Source organism: Colletes latitarsis, chromosome 2 (assembly GCF_051014445.1).
Source record: "Colletes latitarsis isolate SP2378_abdomen chromosome 2, iyColLati1, whole genome shotgun sequence".
NCBI classification, from domain to species: Eukaryota; Metazoa; Arthropoda; class Insecta; order Hymenoptera; family Colletidae; genus Colletes; species Colletes latitarsis.
The window spans coordinates 6,459,912-6,482,711 of record NC_135135.1 but is presented as its reverse complement, the minus strand read 5'-3'; the positions used below and the strand labels follow the sequence as shown (position 1 = coordinate 6,482,711).

The 22,800-nt window shown below is 30.9% G+C and overlaps 5 protein-coding genes across 7 annotated transcripts; 3 read left to right on the top strand and 2 right to left on the bottom strand.

Annotated features, from left to right (window-relative positions):
* Positions 1-588: 588 nt before the first annotated feature.
* Positions 589-1,381, top strand: LOC143349852 (uncharacterized). The gene is made up of 2 exons (XM_076781442.1): positions 589-744; positions 970-1,381. The coding sequence occupies exons 1-2, from the start codon at positions 658-660 to the stop codon at positions 1,327-1,329; spliced, it is 447 nt and encodes a 148-aa protein (XP_076637557.1). The 5' UTR covers positions 589-657; the 3' UTR covers positions 1,330-1,381.
* A 115-nt stretch (positions 1,382-1,496) lies between these two features.
* LOC143349063 (kinesin-like protein KIF23) lies at positions 1,497-6,910 on the top strand. The gene is made up of 15 exons (XM_076779963.1): positions 1,497-1,743; positions 1,938-2,507; positions 3,296-3,466; positions 3,534-3,732; positions 3,792-3,930; positions 3,993-4,192; positions 4,271-4,375; positions 4,451-4,536; positions 4,611-4,741; positions 5,325-5,428; positions 5,486-5,590; positions 5,666-5,812; positions 5,874-6,143; positions 6,228-6,464; positions 6,543-6,910. The coding sequence occupies exons 1-15, from the start codon at positions 1,733-1,735 to the stop codon at positions 6,729-6,731; spliced, it is 2,664 nt and encodes an 887-aa protein (XP_076636078.1). The 5' UTR covers positions 1,497-1,732; the 3' UTR covers positions 6,732-6,910.
* A 185-nt stretch (positions 6,911-7,095) lies between these two features.
* Pip4k (phosphatidylinositol 5-phosphate 4-kinase) lies at positions 7,096-14,923 on the bottom strand. Of its 2 annotated transcripts, XM_076779978.1 has the most exons (9): positions 14,508-14,923; positions 13,462-13,559; positions 12,894-13,004; positions 11,768-11,950; positions 11,055-11,193; positions 10,692-10,991; positions 10,451-10,626; positions 10,236-10,378; positions 7,096-10,167 (listed from the first exon to the last, which is right to left on the bottom strand). In XM_076779978.1, exons 1-9 carry the CDS (start codon positions 14,643-14,645, stop codon positions 9,980-9,982), a joined length of 1,476 nt encoding a protein of 491 aa, XP_076636093.1. In that variant the 5' UTR covers positions 14,646-14,923; the 3' UTR covers positions 7,096-9,979. The 2 variants fall into 2 exon arrangements, with proteins under 2 accessions (XP_076636093.1, XP_076636103.1); XM_076779988.1 differs by lacking the exon at positions 11,768-11,950 and having other exon boundaries at positions 14,508-14,918.
* Positions 14,924-17,356: 2,433 nt separating this feature from the next.
* LOC143351491 (carnosine N-methyltransferase) lies at positions 17,357-21,383 on the top strand. Of its 2 annotated transcripts, none has more exons than XM_076783030.1 (7): positions 17,357-17,592; positions 18,112-18,337; positions 18,709-18,866; positions 19,008-19,148; positions 19,226-19,388; positions 19,452-19,685; positions 19,755-21,383. In XM_076783030.1, exons 1-7 carry the CDS (start codon positions 17,486-17,488, stop codon positions 19,923-19,925), a joined length of 1,200 nt encoding a protein of 399 aa, XP_076639145.1. In that variant the 5' UTR covers positions 17,357-17,485; the 3' UTR covers positions 19,926-21,383. The 2 variants fall into 2 exon arrangements, with proteins under 2 accessions (XP_076639145.1, XP_076639146.1); XM_076783031.1 differs by having other exon boundaries at positions 17,359-17,592; positions 18,112-18,319.
* LOC143351492 (protein KTI12 homolog) lies at positions 20,908-22,132 on the bottom strand. The gene is made up of 5 exons (XM_076783032.1): positions 21,934-22,132; positions 21,586-21,847; positions 21,377-21,515; positions 21,236-21,298; positions 20,908-21,107 (listed from the first exon to the last, which is right to left on the bottom strand). Exons 1-5 carry the CDS (start codon positions 22,094-22,096, stop codon positions 20,910-20,912), a joined length of 825 nt encoding a protein of 274 aa, XP_076639147.1. The 5' UTR covers positions 22,097-22,132; the 3' UTR covers positions 20,908-20,909.
* Between the last annotated feature and the right edge of the window lie 668 nt (positions 22,133-22,800).

The following is a 22,800-nucleotide window of genomic DNA, read 5'->3' as shown; positions in this document are numbered from 1 at the left end:
TCAACGATAGATGGCGCTTATTTTTCGACCTCAAACCCTCTGGTGCTAAAACGCCCAAGTTTGTCGTGGAATAGTTCGTTACCTTCAATGTTAGATGGATTTCTCGAGAAGCTTGGACTTTTTAGCACCAGAAGGCCTGAGGTTATGGGTGCTAGGCACCCTGGACGAGTAAGTGTTGACGCAGGATCAGCTGTCTCTCTCTCAGAAGAAGTGAAATAAGAGATTCCCCGCTATTTGTAACAAACACTTTTATTCTTTACGTTCCACGTGTCGGCTCTCTAACCTCTCTGCAAGCCTCGTGCACGCACGACACTCACGCAGTTTCTGCCTCAGAACTAATGGCCGATCCCCACAAGGTTGATATATAAGCGCCATCTAGCGTTGTTTAGAAATGATAGACCTTTCGAAATGTGGGGTGCAAATTCAAGAATAGAAATATATTTAGATTAAAAGATAAAAATCGTGTAATGTGTAAGAACGCTTAGTAGTTAAAGATAATATAAAATTAAATATTATTCGTAAACAAATGTAACTACAATGTAAATTTAAACATTTTTTTCTCGTTCGTTTAATTCTGTGAAATACCGCCTGCAGCACAGTAGATGCACGAAAATCCGTGGAAGTACATATCTAGATAGATAGTACTATTATTTATCTATGTGCAAAACGTTGAATAGAATGGGAGTTACTGTGTTAAACAAAATTCCACGATTCGTATATTTTAACATTTACAGATGTCAAAATGTTAGTTATTAATATATAAAGTCGAATATTGTTTAACGAGTTAAAAATACCAAACATTGTATTTCAATTTTTTTTTTTCATCTAACGTAACGTTGTCTTAACCTAATTTATAACATTTTAATAACAAATAGTAAATAGAAACACTAACAGCAAATTAATACATTGCATTACAATTTTATTATTGTTTTTTTTTGTGGTATTCTGACCGTAATTTAATAATTACAGGTTAGGTATTATAGTAAGGAAAAGGAAAAGGAAGGGGATATGGAAATACCTGAAAATCAATTGAAACAATATTATAGTGCAAATGATCAAGTCGACAATGGTGTTATATATGATAATAAACCCTTCAAATTCACCTGCGAAGCTGGTAAAAACTATTCTTGGTGTTTATGTGGCAAGAGTCATAAACAACCATTCTGCGATGGCACTCACAAAAATATTCATCTTAAGATTAAGCTAAGACCTATACGCTTCAGTGTTAAAGAAACTAAGTCTTACTGGCTGTGTAACTGCAAGCAAACATCGAACAGACCTTTTTGTGATGGTACACATAACAGAGAGGATATAAAAAATAAAAAATAAAAATGTATATAAATGTATATAATGTAAATTTAAATAAAATTTGTATTATTAATATATATTTTATTTCCTTTACATAACTTCCTTTTATAGATCTGAATTTTACATTTTTTTCCTAATATCATTATGCTTCGTTTTCGATGCAACAAATAAGTTTGACTAATTTTTTGGACAAGTTTACAAGAACGAATCAAAATGTCTGTCCTTTTAAATAGAATCTCAGCATAAACCTATTTAGTTACGAACTTCATTCTACAGTCGTTTGAATTTTGAAAGTGATAGGTAATAACTCGTGTGCAACGGCAAATGCATGTTGTAAGAAGTAGAATGTTAAATTAATCGTAAAAGCCAATTAAATAATTTTACGAAATAATCAATAGATTTCATCGACCATATCGATTTCATCATGAAATCCGGGTAAGTATCCATTATTTGTTTAATTTATATTCCAAGCTTCAGATTTTTACATAATAATAAAGTACTTTTAATATCTTCAGAAATTTTTAATTCTTTCCGCGAAAGAATAGTATTAACGTTGACAAAATTTCACTTTATATAAACGTGTACTTTATGATTATATTCAAGTAATTTTACTTTTTCAAATGCTTTAGGAATTCAAGACCACCTGTTGTCACACAAAAACACGCAAACCGTCCAAAATGTGATAACGAGATGTCCAAGGAACCTGTTAAAGTCTTCTGTCGTTTGAGACCAATGATTCATCCTAACGACATATCATGTATAAAGATTATTTCTGATTCAAGCTTAGTTATCTCATCGCCTGAATCTGTAACAAACATTCGTACTACGAACAGAGCTATTCAAGTGTCTTTTAGCCATATTTTTGACTCAAATGCTTCTCAGAAAGAAGTGTTTAATTTTGTTGCGTTACCACTGATAGAAAATCTCATAAGTGGTAAAAACAGTTTACTTTTCACATATGGAGTAACTGGAAGTGGTAAAACATATACTATGTCTGGCAATCCTCATGATGCGGGCATTATGTCTCGTACTTTGAATGTTATTTTTAAAGCTATAGCAAACTATCAGACCAAGAAGTTTATCTTCAAACCAGACAAGTTGAATGGATTTGATATTCAATCTGAAACTGATGCAATGTTAGATAGACAAAATGAACTTCAAAGATTTATAGTAGCTCAAAATGGAAGAACCCCTAAAATGTATATTCCTTTATTGTATAAAGAATTATGCTTATCAAAGAATATCAAGACTTGACCCCTCCCAGAATTGTTGAAAACTTTGCATATAAGGGTATTTTTCATTGAAACACCAACTTTAATAATATCAAACCCCTGTAGGCCAGACCTTAATTTTTATATTACTATTTACCATGCATAAAGTGTTTCTAAAATAATATTTTAACATAATTTACATGTTAGATATTGTTTTAAATTTGTCCAAAGTAATTATTTATAATTTTTTATCATACTTTTAAACTAAAATGATCCAAACGAAGAACATTATGACAGTGTACGCATGAAGTAAAAAATAATTGATCGCATTCACATTTTGAATTTAACAGTGAATCCTGCAGGTAAAATTGAGGTGACACTTCAAAAATGTTGGGTATTCATTACAATATCTCTGTATTTTTTATTTATAAATGTAAGATAGTAATAATAACATAACTAACTGTAAAATGTGGTAGATGTAGAAAAGAAATTATGTTGAAAATTGTTATTGATTTATGTATTTATGAAAGTATAATGTAAAATAGCGGAAAGTGACTTTAAAAAAATTTAAAATAATATCTGAAACGTAAATGTAAAAATATTGCTTTAAAAGCACTAACAAGTAATATAAAAAATAAAATTGGCCCTATTGAGATTCAAACCAGAAGCAACCCCTAAAAATACAGCCTTATGGAAGGCTTGATGCAATTTTGAGGGTAACAAGTCTTAATATTTTCTTATTAGTATAAAGCTAATATCTTCTATATTTTCTAAAGGCGAAAACTAATTGATGAGGATAATAATAACAAAAATGGCTTAATACAAACTAGTGACTCAGAAACTGTACTCATTGATGAGGATAACGTGTATGCTGTATTTATAACTTACGTTGAAATTTATAATAACAGTGTGTACGATTTACTGGAGGACAATGAGGGTAAAGCAAAGTGAGTGAATTTTCTGGAAAAATAATTAACATTTTATAAGATTTATGACAAAATTTGGGAAATTTAGAACTTTACAGAGTAAAATTATTCGTGAAGATGGATACAGAAACATGTATGTTCATGGATGTACAGAAGTAGAAGTTAAAAATTCGGAGGAAGCGTTTGAAGTATTTCAGCTAGGTCAGCATAAAAGGCATATCGCATATACAGCCCTTAATGCAGAATCAAGTAGATCTCACAGTGTTTTCACTATAAGACTGGTACAGGTAAGACAAATCGACGATATTATTGTAATCTTATAGTTATTACATTAATCTTCTACCAGGCACCATTAGATAGAGAAGGTGAACAAATTGTTCAAGATAAACGAGTTGTTTGTATCAGTCAGTTGTCTTTAGTAGATTTAGCTGGAAGTGAACGTACAAATCGTTCCAAAAATACGGGTCAACGACTCCGAGAAGCAGGTAAGCAACACAGATATTAATCATTTTATTATCATGTGCATAACTCATATTTATTGAAATAGGAAATATAAATAATTCATTAATGACATTGCGAACATGCTTGGAGATACTTCGCGAAAACCAAATCCAGAATACGACTAAAATAGTCCCTTATCGAGATTCTAAAGTGACACACCTTTTCAAGAATTATTTCGACGGTGAAGGAGCTGTGAGAATGATCGTTTGCGTTAATCCTAGTGTTGATGACTATGACGAAACTATCGTGAGTACTTATTTTTTATAAAGCTAAATAATCTACAAAATACGTTTATTTCATGCTAACAATGTCTTTACCATAAAGCAAGTAATGAAATTTGCTGAAGTTAGTCAAGAAGTGCAAGTTACAAATTCTGCAACTCCGAAATTAGATTTAGGATATATACCCGGTAGAAGACAAGCCAATAAAGTAAGAAACTTAATTTTTATGACATTATATTTTTAAACTAGTTTGTATTTGATTATCATTATCTTTCCTGCATAGATATTTAAAGAAGCAAAGAATAGATTGGAATGTGCCGGCCATCCAGCTGCTGGTGACTTAGAAGTTGATTTAGGTTTAGTATATAGGTACATTCGTCTTCTGTTACTATTTATGTATTTATAATAACAACATTATTTTGTTATACAAGTATTTTTTGTAGTCTTGGAGGTCCATTTCCAGATATGGACTTATCCAGTCCGCACAATGACGAATTAATAACGACGCTGATGCACTTTCTGGAAACACGTATTCAAAAACGAAACGTCTTACAAGATGATTTGAGACAAAAACGTAATTTTCATCGGAGTATTAATTTTAGATGTATATACAGGATGTTCGACTACCCCTGGGAAAAATTTTAATGGAATATTCTAAAGGCCAAAATAAGACGAAAATCAAGAAAATCAATTTCTTGACTGAGGTTTCGTTAAAAAGTTAAAAAATTAAATTAAAAAATTTCAAATCATTTTGAAAAAATTATTTTTGATTGCGGAGATCAATTACAATCATTTTTAGTGAATACACATACCCTCGAGATCCTATCCACTTTCGAGAAAAAAATTCGGTAAGTGCTGAAATTTTTCAAATCGTTCTAAAAAAATTATTTTCGGTTGTAAGAGTGGATTACAATCATTTTTGGTCATTACACATACCTCCGAAATCCTATGCATTTTCGACAAAAAAAATTCTGTACAGGCGGAACTTTAAACATTAATAACTTCTTAACGAAGCCTCCGTCAATAAATTGGTATTCTTGATTTTCGTCTTATTTTGGTCTCTAGAATCTTCCATTAAAATTTTTCCCAGAGGCGGCCGAGCACTCTGTATATTCATTTTCCCAGAAAAAAAGCTTACACAAAATTCATTTTTTTAGAAAGTAACTTCCGAAATATGCTGGTAAAAATAGAGCGAGAGACCGTGTCACTAAAAATTGAAAATTCTGCATTAAAAGCAACGAATGATCAGCAAAAGAAGAAAGTAAGTATTTAAATGAGTATTATAAACATGATAATTACTAATATCGAAATATTTCAGATATCTACTTTGGAATCTCATATCTGTAAAACGGAAGCCCAAATCGATACTTTACTGTACCGATTAAATAGCGCGAACGACATAATCAGACATATGAAGCAAGAAGTAATTTTTAACATTTTATTTTATGACTTATTTCTATCTTTTGTTGAGTAAAAAATTAACAGACTCTCTCCGTAGTTAAAGAACAAAGATCTGATAATAAATCAACGTGAAATAGATAAACAAAGAGTTAAAGAAAAATACAGCAATAAAATTCAAGCAGAAACTGATAAAATGAGTAAGGAACTGGAAAGTAAATTACGCCGCCAACGTGAACTTCTCCAGGTATTTGATTATGTTCGCATACATTTCATATGGCTGTTAACCTTGGTAAATATTTAATTAGTGTCAAATGAAGGAGAAGGAGGACAAACTAAAATTAATGAAACAAATATTAGTAAACGACAATAATGTTGACATTAAGGAGAAAGAAGAATCTAAGGAAACAATTTCAGCAACAAATGATGCTGAAGTTCCTACGTCTTCCAAACCTGCAACTAGTTCAAATAGTGGTTCAGAAAGTATATCTTGTATGACAGACACTCCAAAAATTATAGGAAATACTGTGTCTACTGTTAAGTTTGAGAATAATAACGACGTCCGATTAAGCAGAAAAGTAAACATTTAGTATCTAATTACCTTACGTTCTTACCACATACTCCTGCAAATACGTCAAGTTATTTTCTGTGACAATTTTTAGGAAAAAATTCCAGTGGTGAATCTGCGATACAGACGGTCACAGAGTGCAGATAGATGGCTCGACCATCGGCCTCCTGGTTTAGTTCCAGTTGGGACTATTCTACAACCATTAATACGACATAAATTAAGCGTTACACAATTAATAGATCCGAAGGATATAACGGATAGAGCATCCAGATATTGCCTCATTGCACAGGAGCAGGATGCAGACGGTGAACTTGAAACTAAACTTTACAAAGTCAGTATTAGTAATTTTCTTGAGCGTAAGTATATTCATAAAATAGGGTATAAATTGTAAATAAGTTTTACATCGTAGGGTGATATATTACCAACTAGTGGAGGAGGTGCACAAGTTGTGTTTAACGATATGGAACACTTAAAACAAATGTCTCCCGTTGTAAGAAGAAAACGTAGTGGTTTTACAAGTTCAGAAAATAAAGATTCCGTTACTGGAACGGATTACTGCGATTCAGAAAAAAATAATTTGAAGAAACCACGTGTTTAGCAATATTACTTAAACTTTTATATGCGTTATTTCACTTCACTCGTGAAACTTAACAAAAACTTGTTTTAAAAGTAGAATTAAGTACATAGTATATATGTAAAACCAAAGTTGCGAAGAGATGTAATTCTCTTCATTTTTTTATGCAATAACGAAAAGTACAAATCAATTATAAGTATAGAAATTTACGTTTAGTACATTTTTGTTTAATTTGACAACGAAATATATATTTTCTGTTACCAAATTGTATTAATAATAGAAAAATAATTTAACTGTTTGTAGTTTAGTGGATATTGTTACGCAAAATATCTGTTGCTTAAAAAAAACTAATTCCTGAGCAGCTTATTATAAAATAAAATTCAATATATTCTTTTTTAATATCTTTTTTTTTATTTATAATTCCGAATCGTGTTAAATGTCCATTTATTTCCTGTGGCTTATACAACACAGACTCCGTGAATAATACAAACGTTAGGACAACAGAAGCCTGGATATGTATTGCCAACAGCAAAATGGTAAATATATATGTACATTGTTTCTACACGGTGCAAATTACAAAAATCTAAATTGAAAAATCATCCTTATTTGTTTTTTTTTTCTACAATTGAGTTACAAAAGCGGTTTTTCGAATTTGTCGATTTTAAACTCGATAATCGAACGAACGTTTATCATAAATTCTGACTGCTTTTAGTATTTGCAAGTCAGTTGATACAATAGTAAAAAAAAAAATATATATTCAAAAAATTTGCTACCGTGTAGCATTAAACACAAGTCGACAGAACAAGTTATATTTTATATCTTATAGAAACTACAACGTTACAGAAATTGAGCGTACTCTTGCAACTGATATTGTTATTGTATGATACAGTGTCGTCGACAAGATGAATTACATTTTCATTGTTTACTTCTTAGACTCCCGATGTGTTGGCAACGTATAAAATCATACAAAGTATCGAGACTAGATGAATACCTTAATTAGTAAAGTAATTAATCGTTATATTATGATAAGTTTTAAGAAATTATAAAAAATCGATTATTAGATTATTTAGAGATAGAGTGTTATGCGACGATGCATTCTCCCCTTTGTTTTTTACGCAGTACAAATAGTAGAACATTGCCCATTAGAAGCTATTTGTTGCAAGATAATAAATTCATCGAATAAAAAAGTGAAGCTGTAATAAGGTTATCCTGTATAGAAATTGGTAAGCGAGTTCTTGTGCAGCTGAAGTCTTAACGCATTGAGAATCGAATGCTACTAATCGATTTATCGTTGGTATGTGTATGTGTGAGTGTTTACGCGCGCGTGTGAAGGGAGCATGTATATGTATATATATACACACATACATATATATTTTGTTACAAAAACTAGCATATTGTCATCAAACAACTATTGCTTAATTTTATATCGAGAAAAGAATATGAATATACTTTGGTTCAATCGTACACTCTTTAGGAAAGGAACAAGTCGTCGTCCTGTTCTCAATGCGTTAAAAAAAAAGAATATACAGGGTGGTCGGCCACCCCTGGGAAAAATTTTAATGGGAGATTTCAGGGGCCAAAATAAGACGAAAATCAAGAATACCAATTTGTTGATCGAGGCTTCGTTAAAAAATTATTAACGGTTAAAGTTCCGCCTGAAGAACGGCAACTGCCAACAGCTGCGTGCGCGTGATAGTGGTTCTCATTCAACATGAAAAACTCTACTTACTGACGTATCGACAGCCTTACAGTTTTGTGAGTGAGAACCACTATCACGCGTACGCAGCTGTTCGCAGATTGTCGTTCTACAGGCGGAACTTTAAAGGTTAATAACTTTTTAACGAAATGAACTTTTTAACTCGATCAATAAATTGATATTCTTGATTTTCGTCTTATCTTGGCCCCTGGAATCTCCCATTAAAATTTTTCACAGAGGTGGCCGATCACCCTGTATATGCCATTCTCATTTACTTAAATTCTGTAATCGAAACACGTGGTTAACTTTGAACACTTTCGCGAGTAAAAGGAGACATGAATCGTGCATAATACATACGACTCGCTTTGTTCTCTGTAAATATATTTCACGAACTAAGCGAATCGATGATCTAAACACCGGACTCACGGTAACTGAAACGACCGAGGGGGTGACATTTACATTTTAACATTTACTCATAATTCTTAAAATTTGATACTCTTATTATTATATATATATATATATGTATGTATGTATGTGTGTATGTGTGTAATATGTATGTAGTACCTTCTGCGCGTATAATATATTACTTCTCTCCTCTCTTTAGACCTACCGAAACAAAAGTTCTCGTCGTAAAAGCGATTACGTTCTAACTCGAATATTTAAACATTCCAGATAATACCACAAACACTAGACCAGAAGTATAATGATTCTTCTTTATGAAACCGGAGAGATTCTTTATAATAGGTAATAGGCTTTTTTTGCGAAACATTTAAATCGCTTTTCATTTGAGATTATTATGTGTAACATCAACATTAATTTTCATATTTCCCAGTAAAATAGCATTACGTGTAATTTACTGTCAGGTGTGACTGTAATTAACACAGCTTTTATAGCACATTATCTGTACCAATAACAACGTACAATAGACAGTTTTGTTATCACTGCCGATATGCTAATGTTTAGAATACCGAAATAATAGATGTACAACAAACATTTGCGTATAAGAAATATTAACTTGATTATAATGTCAAGTATCGTTTTACGAAACAATCAGCACAAAAGGTAAATTTTTTTGAAATTGTATAGAGGCCTTTATATATCTTGGTCTGTACACACAATGTACGTAAAATATAGTCTGCGTTTCGAAAGTACAAATAAAGTGATGCAAAAATGAAAATAATAAAACCGCAATGTTCAACGATCGTGTCTATAGAAAAGTTGTAAGCTAATACTGAGAAAATATGTCATTGGTTATAGAAGTTAACAAACATTCCCGTGAAAAAAATTCTTGAAAGGTCTCCTCAGAATGGCAATCCGTGAAATTCAATCATTTGTTACGTTTCTAACTCCCATTATAAATGTCATAAGGAATACTGAGATATTCGACAGTAAAGGCATTACTGATGGACCAAGTGACAATCTTTGTGGTCAAACATCAAAAGTGCAAGAATAAACATCCGATGTACTAAGCCTTTCTTTTCCATTAACGCAATAAACGTAGTATAAGCGACAGTATCATTACGACTTTCGAACGAACGGTCCAAATTTACAAGCTTAGCAACAACGAACAACGAGCTTATTCTATAGCTTTGCTCATGAACTCTATAAATCGCTTGCCGTATTGTTCTGGATCACAGGTTGATATACCATCAACATTAGCACCGTACTTCACTGTTTTAGCTGCCTTAGCGGCTTGCTTACGGACACCGTAATGGGTTAGCACATCAATTATGGCTAAAAAATAGATTTCCTTCATAGGTGCGCCTAAAACAAAATACCATTCAAATGTCAGTTTCAGCAGTAAAACGTAAGTCGAGCAAATAATTACTTACCTTCTTTACTAGGAATTGCATAAATATCTAACTCAGGAATTATTGCATCTTCATATTGAAGACTCGCGTCGCGATTTAATGGAGCATGTGGTGATTCAGGAGGTGTTGCCATACCAGCAACACCACTCCAACCCCACACACGACTAAAGGAATGAATAAACATTACAAATATCGATAATCAAATATCTTTTAAATAATTTTTAAATGATGCTCACTCTCCCATTGGACCTCGTGAATCTAAACCACTTCCAGACTCACTATCCTCTTCATCTTCGTGATTATCCTCTTCTTCCTCTCTCTCTGCACGTTCTCTATTTTCTTGTTCGGCTCTTGCACAATCATGTAAACCAAGTAGTAAAGAATAATCCATTAGGTGTAATCGTGTTAAGAACTGTAATAGTAATTTTATTATTAACGCAGAACAATAACATACAATAAAAGAAGAAGAAAACTCACATCAACATCCGCGGATAATGTTTCTATAAGCTTAGCTTTTGCATCTTCGCCAATATAAATTTTCATTCCCTCTTTAACAAAATCATTATCCTTATAAGTTGGCAGATCTTTTTCTTTTTCTTTATCGGACGCCTCGCGATCTACCGTTGAGCCTTTTAAATCGAATTTCTTATGAGTCGTTAAGTGATTCGAGAATACATTTCTTATAGCAACAACATAATGTTCTACTCCGTCTACCGTTAAACGATACATGCCAAGGTACTGGGGCAACAAAGTTTTTCCATGCCTTTCCACAATATACTGTAAATAATGTTATTAGTCTTAAAAATATAGAAGCACATCGCAATAAAAATTCTTCCATACCGGATGATAGTGCTTTAAAAACGAATGCATCCTTTCTACCTCTTCGCTTGTAAGAGTTTTAATAATGAACAATTTATCATATGATTGGTAAAATTTCGCACCGCTTTTACCAGAAGAATCATCCAGTACTGGTTGTGATCTGAAAAAATAATAACACGATTTACTTATTCCCATCGTTGATCTTAAAATATATCAAATTTGTATTAAAAACAATTTTGTTTACATAAGTTTTTTTTATTTTAATAATTATAACTACGTTTTAACATGCACAAAAAAAAGAAGACTAATTTTCCATATAAATATTAAGCATAATAATTCACTTGTTACAATACTATCATTTATGTATTATATTGTGCACTCTGTTGAATAAATAAAAAAAAAAGAATTGGTACAAAACCATGAAAATGACATTTAACAGTCAATCACATAAAACTTAAAGAACCTTATAATATTATACACTGCAAAAACTAAAAGTATGTCAAGTTAAAACAAAAATGCATGCTAATATTATATGTAATTTTGAGGGTTTTAATTTGTGACATTTTGTAGGAATATATAAATAAATATGTTCTTTGTGTATGATAAGACAGTACTATAAACTAATGTATGTGCTTTGTTTCATTTAAGTAATTCTTTGTCCTTAATGAGAAAACTCATGGAAACGTGTTAGCCACAAGCAACACGCACAAAATGAAAAATCAAGTCTGGCTAACCTCAGACGCTTTGGCTTAAAACTGTAGGAACGAAATGGCTTATTTAGGACTGGAATTTGTGAGAAAACAGGAGGAGGAGAAAGGGTTATAGAAGGAGCAGTAGCAGAGCGCTGTACCAATTCACGAGCCTTCCCAGTCAAATCCGAATGCCTCTCTGTTCGCGAAGGATTAAATGCCCGACATCTAGTATCAAAATTCTTGTATTACAATTTACCATCAGCAGGTTTATTTGATAATTTCAAATGAAAAATACACTTTGTACATACGACAAAGTGAAAGAAATTAACTCATTGTTTTCTCATGTAATCATATTTCTACAAGTACAAGATAGTACTTTAAAAACTGCATATTACTTGATATATTGCATATAAACTTCATTGCAGATAAAAAGTATGTTAGTCACAAAATCAACTTATTATTTAGTAATACACTTTTGTTTACATGCCTTGTAGAAAGGACATTATTTTATTATATTTTGATTTTCTTCGATTTTCCAATATTTACTTTACTTTATTTTTTCAAATATAATTTAAAACTTTTTGATCAGGTAATGTTATAAAATTTTCTTTAACGTTTAGACATATTAGAATAGGTATTCAAACACAAAAAATATGCATCTTCATTAAATGCAAAATGTTACTAATATTATAACAAAATATCTTTCTCATGACTCAAACTGATATTAAATACCATAATAAAGTTTTCATTTACAATGATTTGCCTATGTGTCATTGCGTAGATTATCTTCTTCCAAGGTTGTATCAAGTAAAGCCCCTAAATCTGCAATGTTCTATAAATAAATAAACGTGCCTTGTAGCAGAAAGAATAAAGAAACATTTACTAATTATTTTAATACATACATGGATACTTTACATGTGCACTATAGTTATCAACTTATACAGAAAGCCTTCCCAAAACATAACACGTTTTTAGCATGCAGTGTAATATCAACAAAAAAAAGAAATCTGAGAAATAAATTAAAGGTTGTTTTTTATTCATAAAGTACATTGCAAATAAATCTTGGGTTTTATTATGACTTCGATAATATGTATTTCTCGATCAATTTATAAAATTTTAAGTACCTAAACGCTTGAAAAATATAAGTATAAAATAAGCTATCTTTTACCTTGTCATTGATTCCTTATAGTCCAAATCATCAATTCCAAATCTCTCCCGTAAATTTCTGAATACTAACGGACAATACTCTTTGATCTTAAAGTGAGAGGGCATATTCTCTCTAAAACAAACAAATTAAATATATGAATATTTAAAATTCTTTATTAAAAAATAAAAATATATAAATCTCATTAAAATTCTTACATTTTTGAATATTCAATAAATTTTAAGGGAAATTGTGAAAACGAAAAGTAATGCTTGCTTTCACATTAGCAAATAAAAGTTTTCATATCTGTATTGTTAATCGTAATCTTGGACCATGAAGACCTTCATTGATTCTATTATTAAAAGCAGTAACCAACCTACTAATTCAGTATTTAGATATATATTTAGAATAGGCCACCTCTGCAGTTTGCTTTAATTTTACATTAATGATTTCTTTTCTAGATTAGATGGTATGTTGAATTAGTGCTTTGCGCCACTGTTAAATATATTTAAATTCGCTTTTTTCTACCTTCTTATCGTTTTAAATAATTTTTAACTAAAGGGAACGCTGCTATATAATGTATAGAACTCACTTGTTGAAAAGGTGATTATCCACTTTCAACTTGCTATAAGCTCTGAAATCATCTGGCAGGAGCATTACCGGTATATTAACATGACTAAGTTCATTTATCTGCAATACATAAAAATATAATATTTGTGTGACAATAATTTCTTTAAACAAGTTTCTATTGCAACCTCTAATTATTAGATGAAAATATGAGATATGTATATCTATATGCATATACATTATTCGCTGTAGATAATATTTATCATATAATCTATATGTAACAAGATCAAGCACTTATATATACAAATTTCATCATCCATAAATGGATAAGGAATAGGTTGATACATATTTCCTTGTAATAATCTTTAATGCAATTCATTTTGAACGGACAAAAATTCTAGTTACCGATAATATTTTCTTATAATTAATTCTTCATCTTGTACCTATCTTTAAACATATATGTAAACTTTATTAAAACATCAAAGCAATAAAAAGAAAGAATATTTTTGTTTTTTTCAGTTATGTGAAACTACACAAATAATTAATTTTAATTACTTGACTTCGTTAAAAGAACTAATTTGATTGTATAATCAATTCATTAATCTGACAGTGACGTTAATAACGGGCAACATTTACCGAACGAAAGTATTTTTAATCGAACTCAAATTGAAGTTAAAATAAATAAACATAAAACAATTATAACGGATTTAAACGCATAAATAAACGATACACAAAGTGAAACGTAAATGTTTTGACGATCGATCTCTTCGTTGACAAAAAAATCTGCGTCATTGCGTGCTTTGCAAAGACAAATGTATAATAATTCACGAAGAAAATTAATACTTCGCTGGCTACGAGGAGAAGGTGATCGAATATATTGTGTACGCTAAAATATTTTTCAAATCGAGGGGAACTTCACGAGAAAATCGAACAATTGTAAACACGGTAAAATACACCGCGACGTTCGCCTAAATTTCCGGATTCTATTAAAAGTTTTAAGAAAGAACGAACATGGAAAATGGCATTTCGATGACGTACGATACTGTCACACATAAATACGTTATTACTCACCGTGTGATTGACACCCCACATGAAAACACTAAGAAGAGGTTCGTTCGCACGAAACAGCTTAACCTTTTGATGTTTAACGCGAAAGTGTTTCTTTTTAAGTTTGCTAAGTCCACTGGACATTTGCGGCGCACTGGACATGTTCTCGCGTTGGTGCTTACTTACGAACACCTTTTGCTAACACCTCTGTTGCACACACAACGAAAAAACTCACAGGAACTTTCTTACACTGTCGTCATTGCGGGATTGCCTCGTACCGTGAGACTTGATGCGGAAGAAAAAAGCGCACAAATACGAGGTGACGATCGCCGTGAAATACCAAACGCACCCGACCGCGGTTGATTAGCGACTGAGCCCCTTTTAAAAATGGCGAGTAGAGCCATATCCTACCTGCAACCGTACCACAGCTATAGAAACTCTGCGGATATGCGAGTTGCGCCTTGGCACCGTTTCCAATCACGGCAAAGAAATTTCACCCGTAAATTTGCTGCAACGTTACGTTCGTGCTAATTATTTCACAGAATAGTTAACTAAATTTGATTACATTCAATATATATCATCGAAATATCGATGCATAGTTTGTTTATGCCTACGAGTGTTTTCCTTCGATTATATCTCAAACTATAACTTTCAGTGCGTCGTAAAGATCCATAGTTCGATATAAGCAATTTTTATACATTTTTTAAACCATATCACTGATACAATTATCTTGATACTTTAAGGCAATTTACATTTTTTACTATTAGCTTTTTTCATGTGGTTCCCGATATAAGCGTTACTGCAGTATACAGGGTGTTCAAGTCACAAGTATCCAGTAGTTTCTTGCAGATAGCAGGATTGAACTATTTGTCGAATTATTCCTATATTCGAATATTCAAATACTTCAGCAATTCAAATATTCAACAAATATAATTCGTATATTTTAAGCACGGATTAAGCATCTAAATATACGTAGTATTTGAACAGTGTAATGTGAATTATAAATTAAGGTCTATAAGTCAATCGTATTTTTAAAGTTTTATTTTTGTTTAAAAACATTTCAATTTTGATAAACAGAAACTAGCAGCATATAACTTTTCTTTACAGTTGTTATATTTTCAGCCATATAAAATATTCTCTTGACGCACAAAAAAGTAACTGATTTATTTTAAAAAAATATAACATTTTGTAAAAAGAATATGCATTTACAAGCATTCGGAAGTAGCGCTTACAATTTTAAATTTACCGAACATTACCGATCATTGCCGAATAGACATTTAAGCTTACAATTAGATGTAAATGTTTCTGTTTTTTCTTACCTGAAATTGAAAACAACCAAGGCAGACATAGGAAGGCTAGTCTTGTCTATCTTCATTCTTTTAATTACAAAACAAAAAAAAACATAGAAACATAACGACAATATACCGCTCGTGTGCATATAGACTCAAATTTATTTTTCATATTTACAAAAAATTTCATATTTTCAGATTTCAATTTTTTTATGTAGCAATTTATTTGTTATTTGGTTTACTTTATAAAAGTTAGTATCAAGATCAATTCTATGATATGTTATAAGATATTATCGAAGGTCACGCAAGATCAAAGCGAATAGAATATACAAGGTGTTCGGCCATCCCTGGAAAAAATTTTAATGGAAGATTCTAGAGGCCAAAATAGGACGAAAGTCAAGAATATCCATTTCTTGACTGAGGCTTCGTTAAAAAGTTATTAAAAAATTAAATTAAAATATTTCAAATCATTCTGAAAAAATTATTTTTGGTTGCGGGGCTCAATTACAATCAGTTTTGGTCAATACACATACCCCCGAAATCCTACCCACTTTCGAGAAAAAAATTCAGGTAGGTGAAATTTATCGACGAAAAACAAATTTTCAAATCGTTCTAAAAAAATTATTTTCGACTGCTGGGGTCGATTACAATAACTTTTGGTCATTACACATACCCCCGAAATCCTACGCATTTTCGAGAAAAAAATTCCTTATCAAAAATCTAATGTGAGGCCTGAAATGGTTCCCCGACATTTCATGTAAATATTTGAAACATCATAACTCCTGAACGCATTGAAGGATTTTAATATTTCAAACGGCAAACAACGCGTATTTTGGTGAAGAATATGTAGGAATTTTAACAATATTGAAAAAGTTGTTCCTTGACCCCGTAAAATTAGAAAAACCCCATAAAAATGGTACAATTTTCAAACAGCCATAACTCCTGCAATAATGAATATATTACAATGAAACTTTTTTCTGAAGTAGAACTCATGGGTACCTACAAAAAAGTATTAGAAAACTTTTCTATAGGGCGTCAAACAAAATTACTAAAAATGAAAAAGGAATTTTTAAGAAAAATCGACGGGGAATAAATAGTTGCCTAAATTTTTCGACGAAAAAAAAAAAATTCAAATTATTCTGGAAAAATTATTTTCGGCTACGGGAGTCAATTACAATAATTTTTGGTGAATACACATACCCCCGAAATTCTGCGCATTTTCGAGAAAAAAATTCTGTATGGGCGGAACTTTAATCGTTAATATCTTTTCAACGAAGCCTTCATCAACAAATTAGTATTCTTGATTTTCGTCTTATTTTGGCCTCTGGAATCTCCTATTATAATTTTTCCCAGGAGTGGCCGAACACTCTGTATAATCTTTTACAGCATTTATATTATTGTTAATATCAATATTTTTATTAAATAATATAATTTATTGTTTTACGACATGTTAAGTGAAATTTGACAAGATAAACGTTATAAATTTTCTTGTAATTCTATTTAAAAGAACGTTCCTATTATTTGGACATACTAATAGAAATTGTATCTTAATGCATTTGCGATAAGTAAAATCGGTGAATGTGTGATTTAGCCTTAAAGGGAGATTCAATATAACAATGTGAACGGGTCGTAACGCGTGCACTAAGAAAGCCGCCACCGAACGTCGTTCTAAAAATTTCATTAAAATATAGAGCTCCACGTTCGAATATAAAAATGGAAACAATGACGAATCCTTATCCGAGAAAGATGCACGACAATTACGAGGATGAAGAGGAAAGGAAACACTTTCAACGCATCGTGTCGGCTTTCAAATATTACAAGTTAGTGAACTTCATCAAAAAATCGTTCTGTTTGCTTCGTTTTAATTCTCGAGTTGACGATTTCCTTTTATCTTTATTACCCTGAATTTTTTATTTTTTCTTTTGTACAATACGCCAACGATAACTCGGTACAATACCGTTCACGATTTTCCGGTTGTCGTTTAATATTTTCATCGATATTGCTTAACCTTCGATGATATAGTGCTGTACCGTAATATTTTATTTGCAACGTTTCGTGGTTTATCTTATAATCATAGAAATCGCGATTTGTATACTCTTATTAAATCGATGTTCGTAGAACGAATGTTCAATGATTTGTGTTCAACACAAATTGTGTTAAAGATTTTGAGATTTGTACAATCAGATGTGGCTACATGTAATTTGTCAAGTGTTGATCTCCTGAAATCAGTATTAGTCTTCAACTAATAGTTGCATAACAGAAACGTATAATGAATATTTTCCGTAAATATAATTCTATGATAAGTATCTTTTATTTTGCAATTTTTTTTTTTTTTGCAGAAATCACTCGTTATCAAGGGTAAAAAGAACAGAGTCTTATTTGTTATCACTCCCAGCTCATCATCAGAAACTTCTGTCAAAATATAGGGAACATCTGCAAGAAGTTAAAAGATGTGTTGAGAACAATGATGAAATAATAAAACTCATCATAAAAGATGTGGCCCATATTTTTGAAAATGTGAGCCCAGCTAGTGCACAAACTGACAGTGTAAGAAAAATTTACATGGTGTGTGGCATGTATATTCTGTTGTACAATATTACATGTTTTTAACATTATGAAATATTTTTATTAATCTCATTAAATAAAAAGAAACCGTTTTTATTAATGTTACAAAATGATTAATATTTTATTTAACTTTGTTAAAAAATAAAATTACCATCAAGTAATAAATACAATCATTTTCTTATATTTCGTAGAGTATAACCATCAACTTTGTTTAAACAAATAATTCTTTATATTTTTTATACGATTTATATTTTTAATAAGAAATTTTGGATCTATTTCTCAAGCTTGGATTTTTTCTTGTCATCTTAACAAGCTTCTTTTTTCATAACTATATATTCTATTGTACAAAATATAGGTAGGTCTGATTGCAGACACTAAATCCTCGTCCAATAATGGCTGATCAGGAAAAGGTTCAAGCTACAATTAAACAACTGGTCCGTGACTGGAGCATGGAAGGAACTGAAGAACGCACAGCATGTTATCAACCTATTATAGATGAAATCTTGAATCAATTTCCCTTAGAGTATTGGTATGAACCCTTCAAATTTTATGAATAATTCGGATAGAAATAAAATCTTCTCTACCAGAATAGCTGTTGACATTTAGAATAGCTACTGTGTTATACTAAACCATTGTTCAGAAAAGTATGAAATGATAGGTAAATTTCCAGTACACCGTCGGAAGTGCAAATACTAGTACCTGGAGCAGGTTTAGGGAGACTTGCATATGAAATTGCGCGACGCGGTTATACTTGCCAAGGAAATGAATTTTCTCTTTTTATGCTTTTTGCATCTCATTTTGTATTAAACAAGTGAGTATAAATTTTGGTTTTTTTTTAACAAATATTTCGAAATAAAACGAAGTTTATCAATAACTATTATTTTTAAGATGTAGGGGAGTAAATTCATACCAAGTACATCCTTGGGTACATCAGTATATGAACAATTTAAAGCCAGAACATCAAACTCAAGCTGTATTCTTTCCCGATGTAAATCCTAGCGATCTTCCAGAAAACGCGCAATTTTCAATGGCAGCAGGAGATTTTCTAGAGGTGGGATTCATGATACATAAGAAGAAAAGTAAATGTAATAAGAATTCGTTTTCTACATTATAGGTTTATACAGAGGACAATCATTGGGACTGTGTTGCAACATGTTTTTTCATAGATTGTGCGAACAATGTTGTACAGTTTATCGAAACAATCTATAAAATTCTGAAACCTGGAGGAGTATGGATAAATCTTGGGCCATTACTGTATCACTTTAGCGATATGCCGATGGAAGATTCAATAGAACCGAGTTATGATGTTGTTCGCAATGTAATTCAAGGATTTGGCTTTCAATTAGAAGTAATTAATTTTCTGGTATTGTAAACAATACTATTTAACTTAATCTTACTGTATTTACTGTATTTTCAGAAGGAAGAAACACACGTGCGAACGCGCTATGCGCAAAATGTTAACAGTATGTTACAATGTGAATATAATAGCGTATATTTTGTTTGTCGAAAACCTAAAAGACGCATAGATCACGATACGAGTCATAGAAATGGCTCTGAAAGTAACGGTATACAAGAACAAGAAAATTAACTATCGACGACCTGATCTGTTTAACGCGTAAGGAACATTGATATAACTGTAAATGCATTACATAATAGTTTCATAACTACGAAAGCAAAGCTGTTATACTGTGTGAATACAAGTCAATATTAGGCAATTTAGAAAGGAAACGGAAATCTTTAAAGACGTTTAACGACTAAACTGATATTTTTTTATCAAAAATTTTATTTCATTATAAGTAACTAAATAAATTCGCTTTATTGTGAACAAATTGAATAATAAAATGGTATAATTATTTTTTTAAACATCAACGTATAAGTTGATTTTAATTCAAAATAACGAATATTCTTCGATAATAACAGTTTTGCAGTTTCCCTATTTAGTTCAATAATAGTAATTTAGCATAATCATTAACGTTTATTGTTTGAATTATTTACCAAATATCGTGATAATATAAAATAAAAGGAACTAGATTTGTTGCATGTGTTACTATGCAATATCCCCTGTTTGCAAAGCTCTCTTTCGTTTGCTTTATAGAAAAATTTGATTTAAGTGTCAGATATATCTTTTAAAGAATAGTTACAAGTTTTTGCAGAAACCAGCGTTGCCTTGTCTAGTTTTGTCTCAAATTGACGAATATTAGTACCCCAAAGATACAATTTGAAAATTCTGATATTTTTCATTTTGGTGTTTTCTTTTACTTTTTCTTCAATATATTTTTGCTAGGCTATAAAAAGTCGCACAAATTGAATTATCTATTTCAGAGCAGTTTATATCTGATGTTATGTTACTATGAAAAAGAAAGTTTGCCTTGTAATGCAGAAAACATGCAGGCCAAAATTAATTATAAAATAAGTTAGGCCTAACAATGTAATTAATATAATTTTTTATTAAAACATACACGATGGAAAATTCTGTTCATATATTTATTACCTTTTAGAAGATCATATTGCTTTAAAGCACTTATGGCACAGAAAGAGACAATGAAAAAAATAATACCAACATATTTCGTGGTTATAAACTTTTATTAAGATACTGTACAAATAATGCTGCAATTTGATTAACTTCAATTTGTTGCATTTTACTATAAGTTAGAAATTGTCTTCGTAATCTCATAAGTTGTCCCTCCGTACATGAGTTTTGCACTGTTAAATTATAGTCAAGTATCTTAAATTCGTTTTCGATACCTAACTTTTTGGCTGACAATATGGCCTTTATAAAAGAAAACACGAAAATTATAATTTATCGTACTTGTGTTATTTATGATTTCTTATCATTTGTAGTATCATAAGAGATTTTATCATGATTGATTAGGAAATAAAAATTTTTGAATAACTTACATTGACAACTTCTTGTGTTACTGAATTCAATTCATATAAATAATTTGTAGATGCTAATGGTGGCTGAAATATGTATAAAAGTTTTCATAAATTTGGAATGAATGGTAACAAAGTCTAATTCACTGAGATAAAAGTACTAACACATTGTGTACTTAAATTGGGTTTTGGTGCTTTCACCTTATATAGCGATCCATAAATTTCATCAAATTTTAATTCATCTTCTGCTGAGATTGTAAATAATGGTGAATCCCAACGATCCTTACTATTCGGGGTTTCATACCTGTACATTGTATTATACACGTCTTATTATATTGCAATAAAAAGAACTCTCCTGTAATGTTCTAATTTACCTCATTACAAGAGCATCAAAAATTTCTCTATTATATTGTTCACATTCTGGACGTCTTTCATTCCACAGCCAAGCATGTTCTATTGGTATATCACAATGTACTGTACACTGAGGAGTTTTGTATAATTTTGTCATACAGTAAATTTCGTAACGATATCCTTTAATATAATTACTACCGTCGATTATTAATACATCGTTTACATTTAGCATTCGCTGTGTTGCAGACTTTATATCGCTTCTTATACTTTTTTCTTTTTTAGAATCTGCAGTAAATAGGAACAACAATTTGAATTTGTTCCTATCGAAACGTAAAGATTGCAATAAAAAATAACATAAGGTGAAACCTAACCAGCGTAAAATGTATTTTTATCATAGCCAGATTTAATCACAACATCAATTTCATTAATTACGTCTACATTTTTTCCCGCTTTATTCTGAAAATATTCTTTTAATTCGTTACACCGTTTTGTTTTACCACTACAAGGTATACCAGTTATAATAATAAGCGGCATTATACAAATTCAGATTTGACAATTTACCATAAATGTCCCAACCAGACAGACGTAAGTAAGGAACTCATAATTTTTCTGACCCCTTCGTAGCGCCACAGGCGAAGTGCTTCGGAACTAAATATTCATGAAGGAAAATTTAAATTCTACTTTAGCTATCTTCATATTTCTATTCGTTACTTATAACTTTATTAATGCCATTGCCAAAATATAATCATTACATCTGTGAACTATATAAATTAGTATACAACAGCAACATTCATAGAATTGTGTACCATTTCTATTCAGAATTATTCTTTTGTTTGTGGGTCATCGAAACATATTATCAATGTAGAACAATTATATGTTCCTAAAGGAAATCGGTGCTGTTCTAGACATTAACTAAAAAAAAGTCAATGATAATATTAAAGATAAAGTAGATAATTTTACACTTTCCGAAGAGCGATTAAAAGTATTTACAAGTTTAACGTGAGAAAATCTAGTAAAACTTCGTGAAATAATGTCCCCTTTGAGACATTTTGAACAGCGTGCTGTCATAAAACCTATTGTTTTTTTACTCAAATTACTCAAAAAGCACTTCAAAATTATTTTTATAGATACTTCAGGTAAATATATTTTTAAAATACTTTCAGAACATTTATAAGTGAATATAGATCATTGTTATATAGTTAGCAATTGAAAAAAAAGAAATAATAAATATAACAAAT

Bases quoted from the DNA above. Each gene is read 5' to 3' on its own strand.
- LOC143351492 (XM_076783032.1), bottom strand. From the start codon at position 22,096: ATGCCGCTTATTATTATAACTGGTATACCTTGTAGTGGTAAAACAAAA. The intron at 21,299-21,376 runs GTTAGTACTTTT...TACATATTTCAG, and splicing joins CCAATTTAAGTACACAATGT to CCACCATTAGCATCTACAAA. The intron at 21,108-21,235 runs GTAAGTTATTCA...TCTTTTATAAAG, and splicing joins TAACACAAGAAGTTGTCAAT to GCCATATTGTCAGCCAAAAA.
- LOC143351491 (XM_076783030.1), top strand. From the start codon at position 17,486: ATGGAAACAATGACGAATCCTTATCCGAGAAAGATGCACGACAATTAC. The intron at 18,338-18,708 runs GTGTGTGGCATG...GTCTGATTGCAG, and splicing joins GTGTAAGAAAAATTTACATG to ACACTAAATCCTCGTCCAAT. The intron at 19,686-19,754 runs GTAATTAATTTT...CTGTATTTTCAG, and splicing joins GATTTGGCTTTCAATTAGAA to AAGGAAGAAACACACGTGCG.
- Pip4k (XM_076779978.1), bottom strand. From the start codon at position 14,645: ATGTCCAGTGCGCCGCAAATGTCCAGTGGACTTAGCAAACTTAAAAAG. The intron at 10,627-10,691 runs GTGAGTTTTCTT...TTACTATTACAG, and splicing joins CATTATCCGCGGATGTTGAT to TTCTTAACACGATTACACCT. The intron at 10,168-10,235 runs GTAAGTAATTAT...ATTTTGTTTTAG, and splicing joins TGCAATTCCTAGTAAAGAAG to GCGCACCTATGAAGGAAATC.
- LOC143349063 (XM_076779963.1), top strand. The intron at 4,742-5,324 runs GTAATTTTCATC...TCATTTTTTTAG, and splicing joins AGATGATTTGAGACAAAAAC to AAAGTAACTTCCGAAATATG. The intron at 5,591-5,665 runs GTAATTTTTAAC...CTCTCTCCGTAG, and splicing joins TCAGACATATGAAGCAAGAA to TTAAAGAACAAAGATCTGAT.
- LOC143349852 (XM_076781442.1), top strand. From the start codon at position 658: ATGTGCAAAACGTTGAATAGAATGGGAGTTACTGTGTTAAACAAAATT. The intron at 745-969 runs GTTAGTTATTAA...TAATAATTACAG, and splicing joins ACATTTACAGATGTCAAAAT to GTTAGGTATTATAGTAAGGA.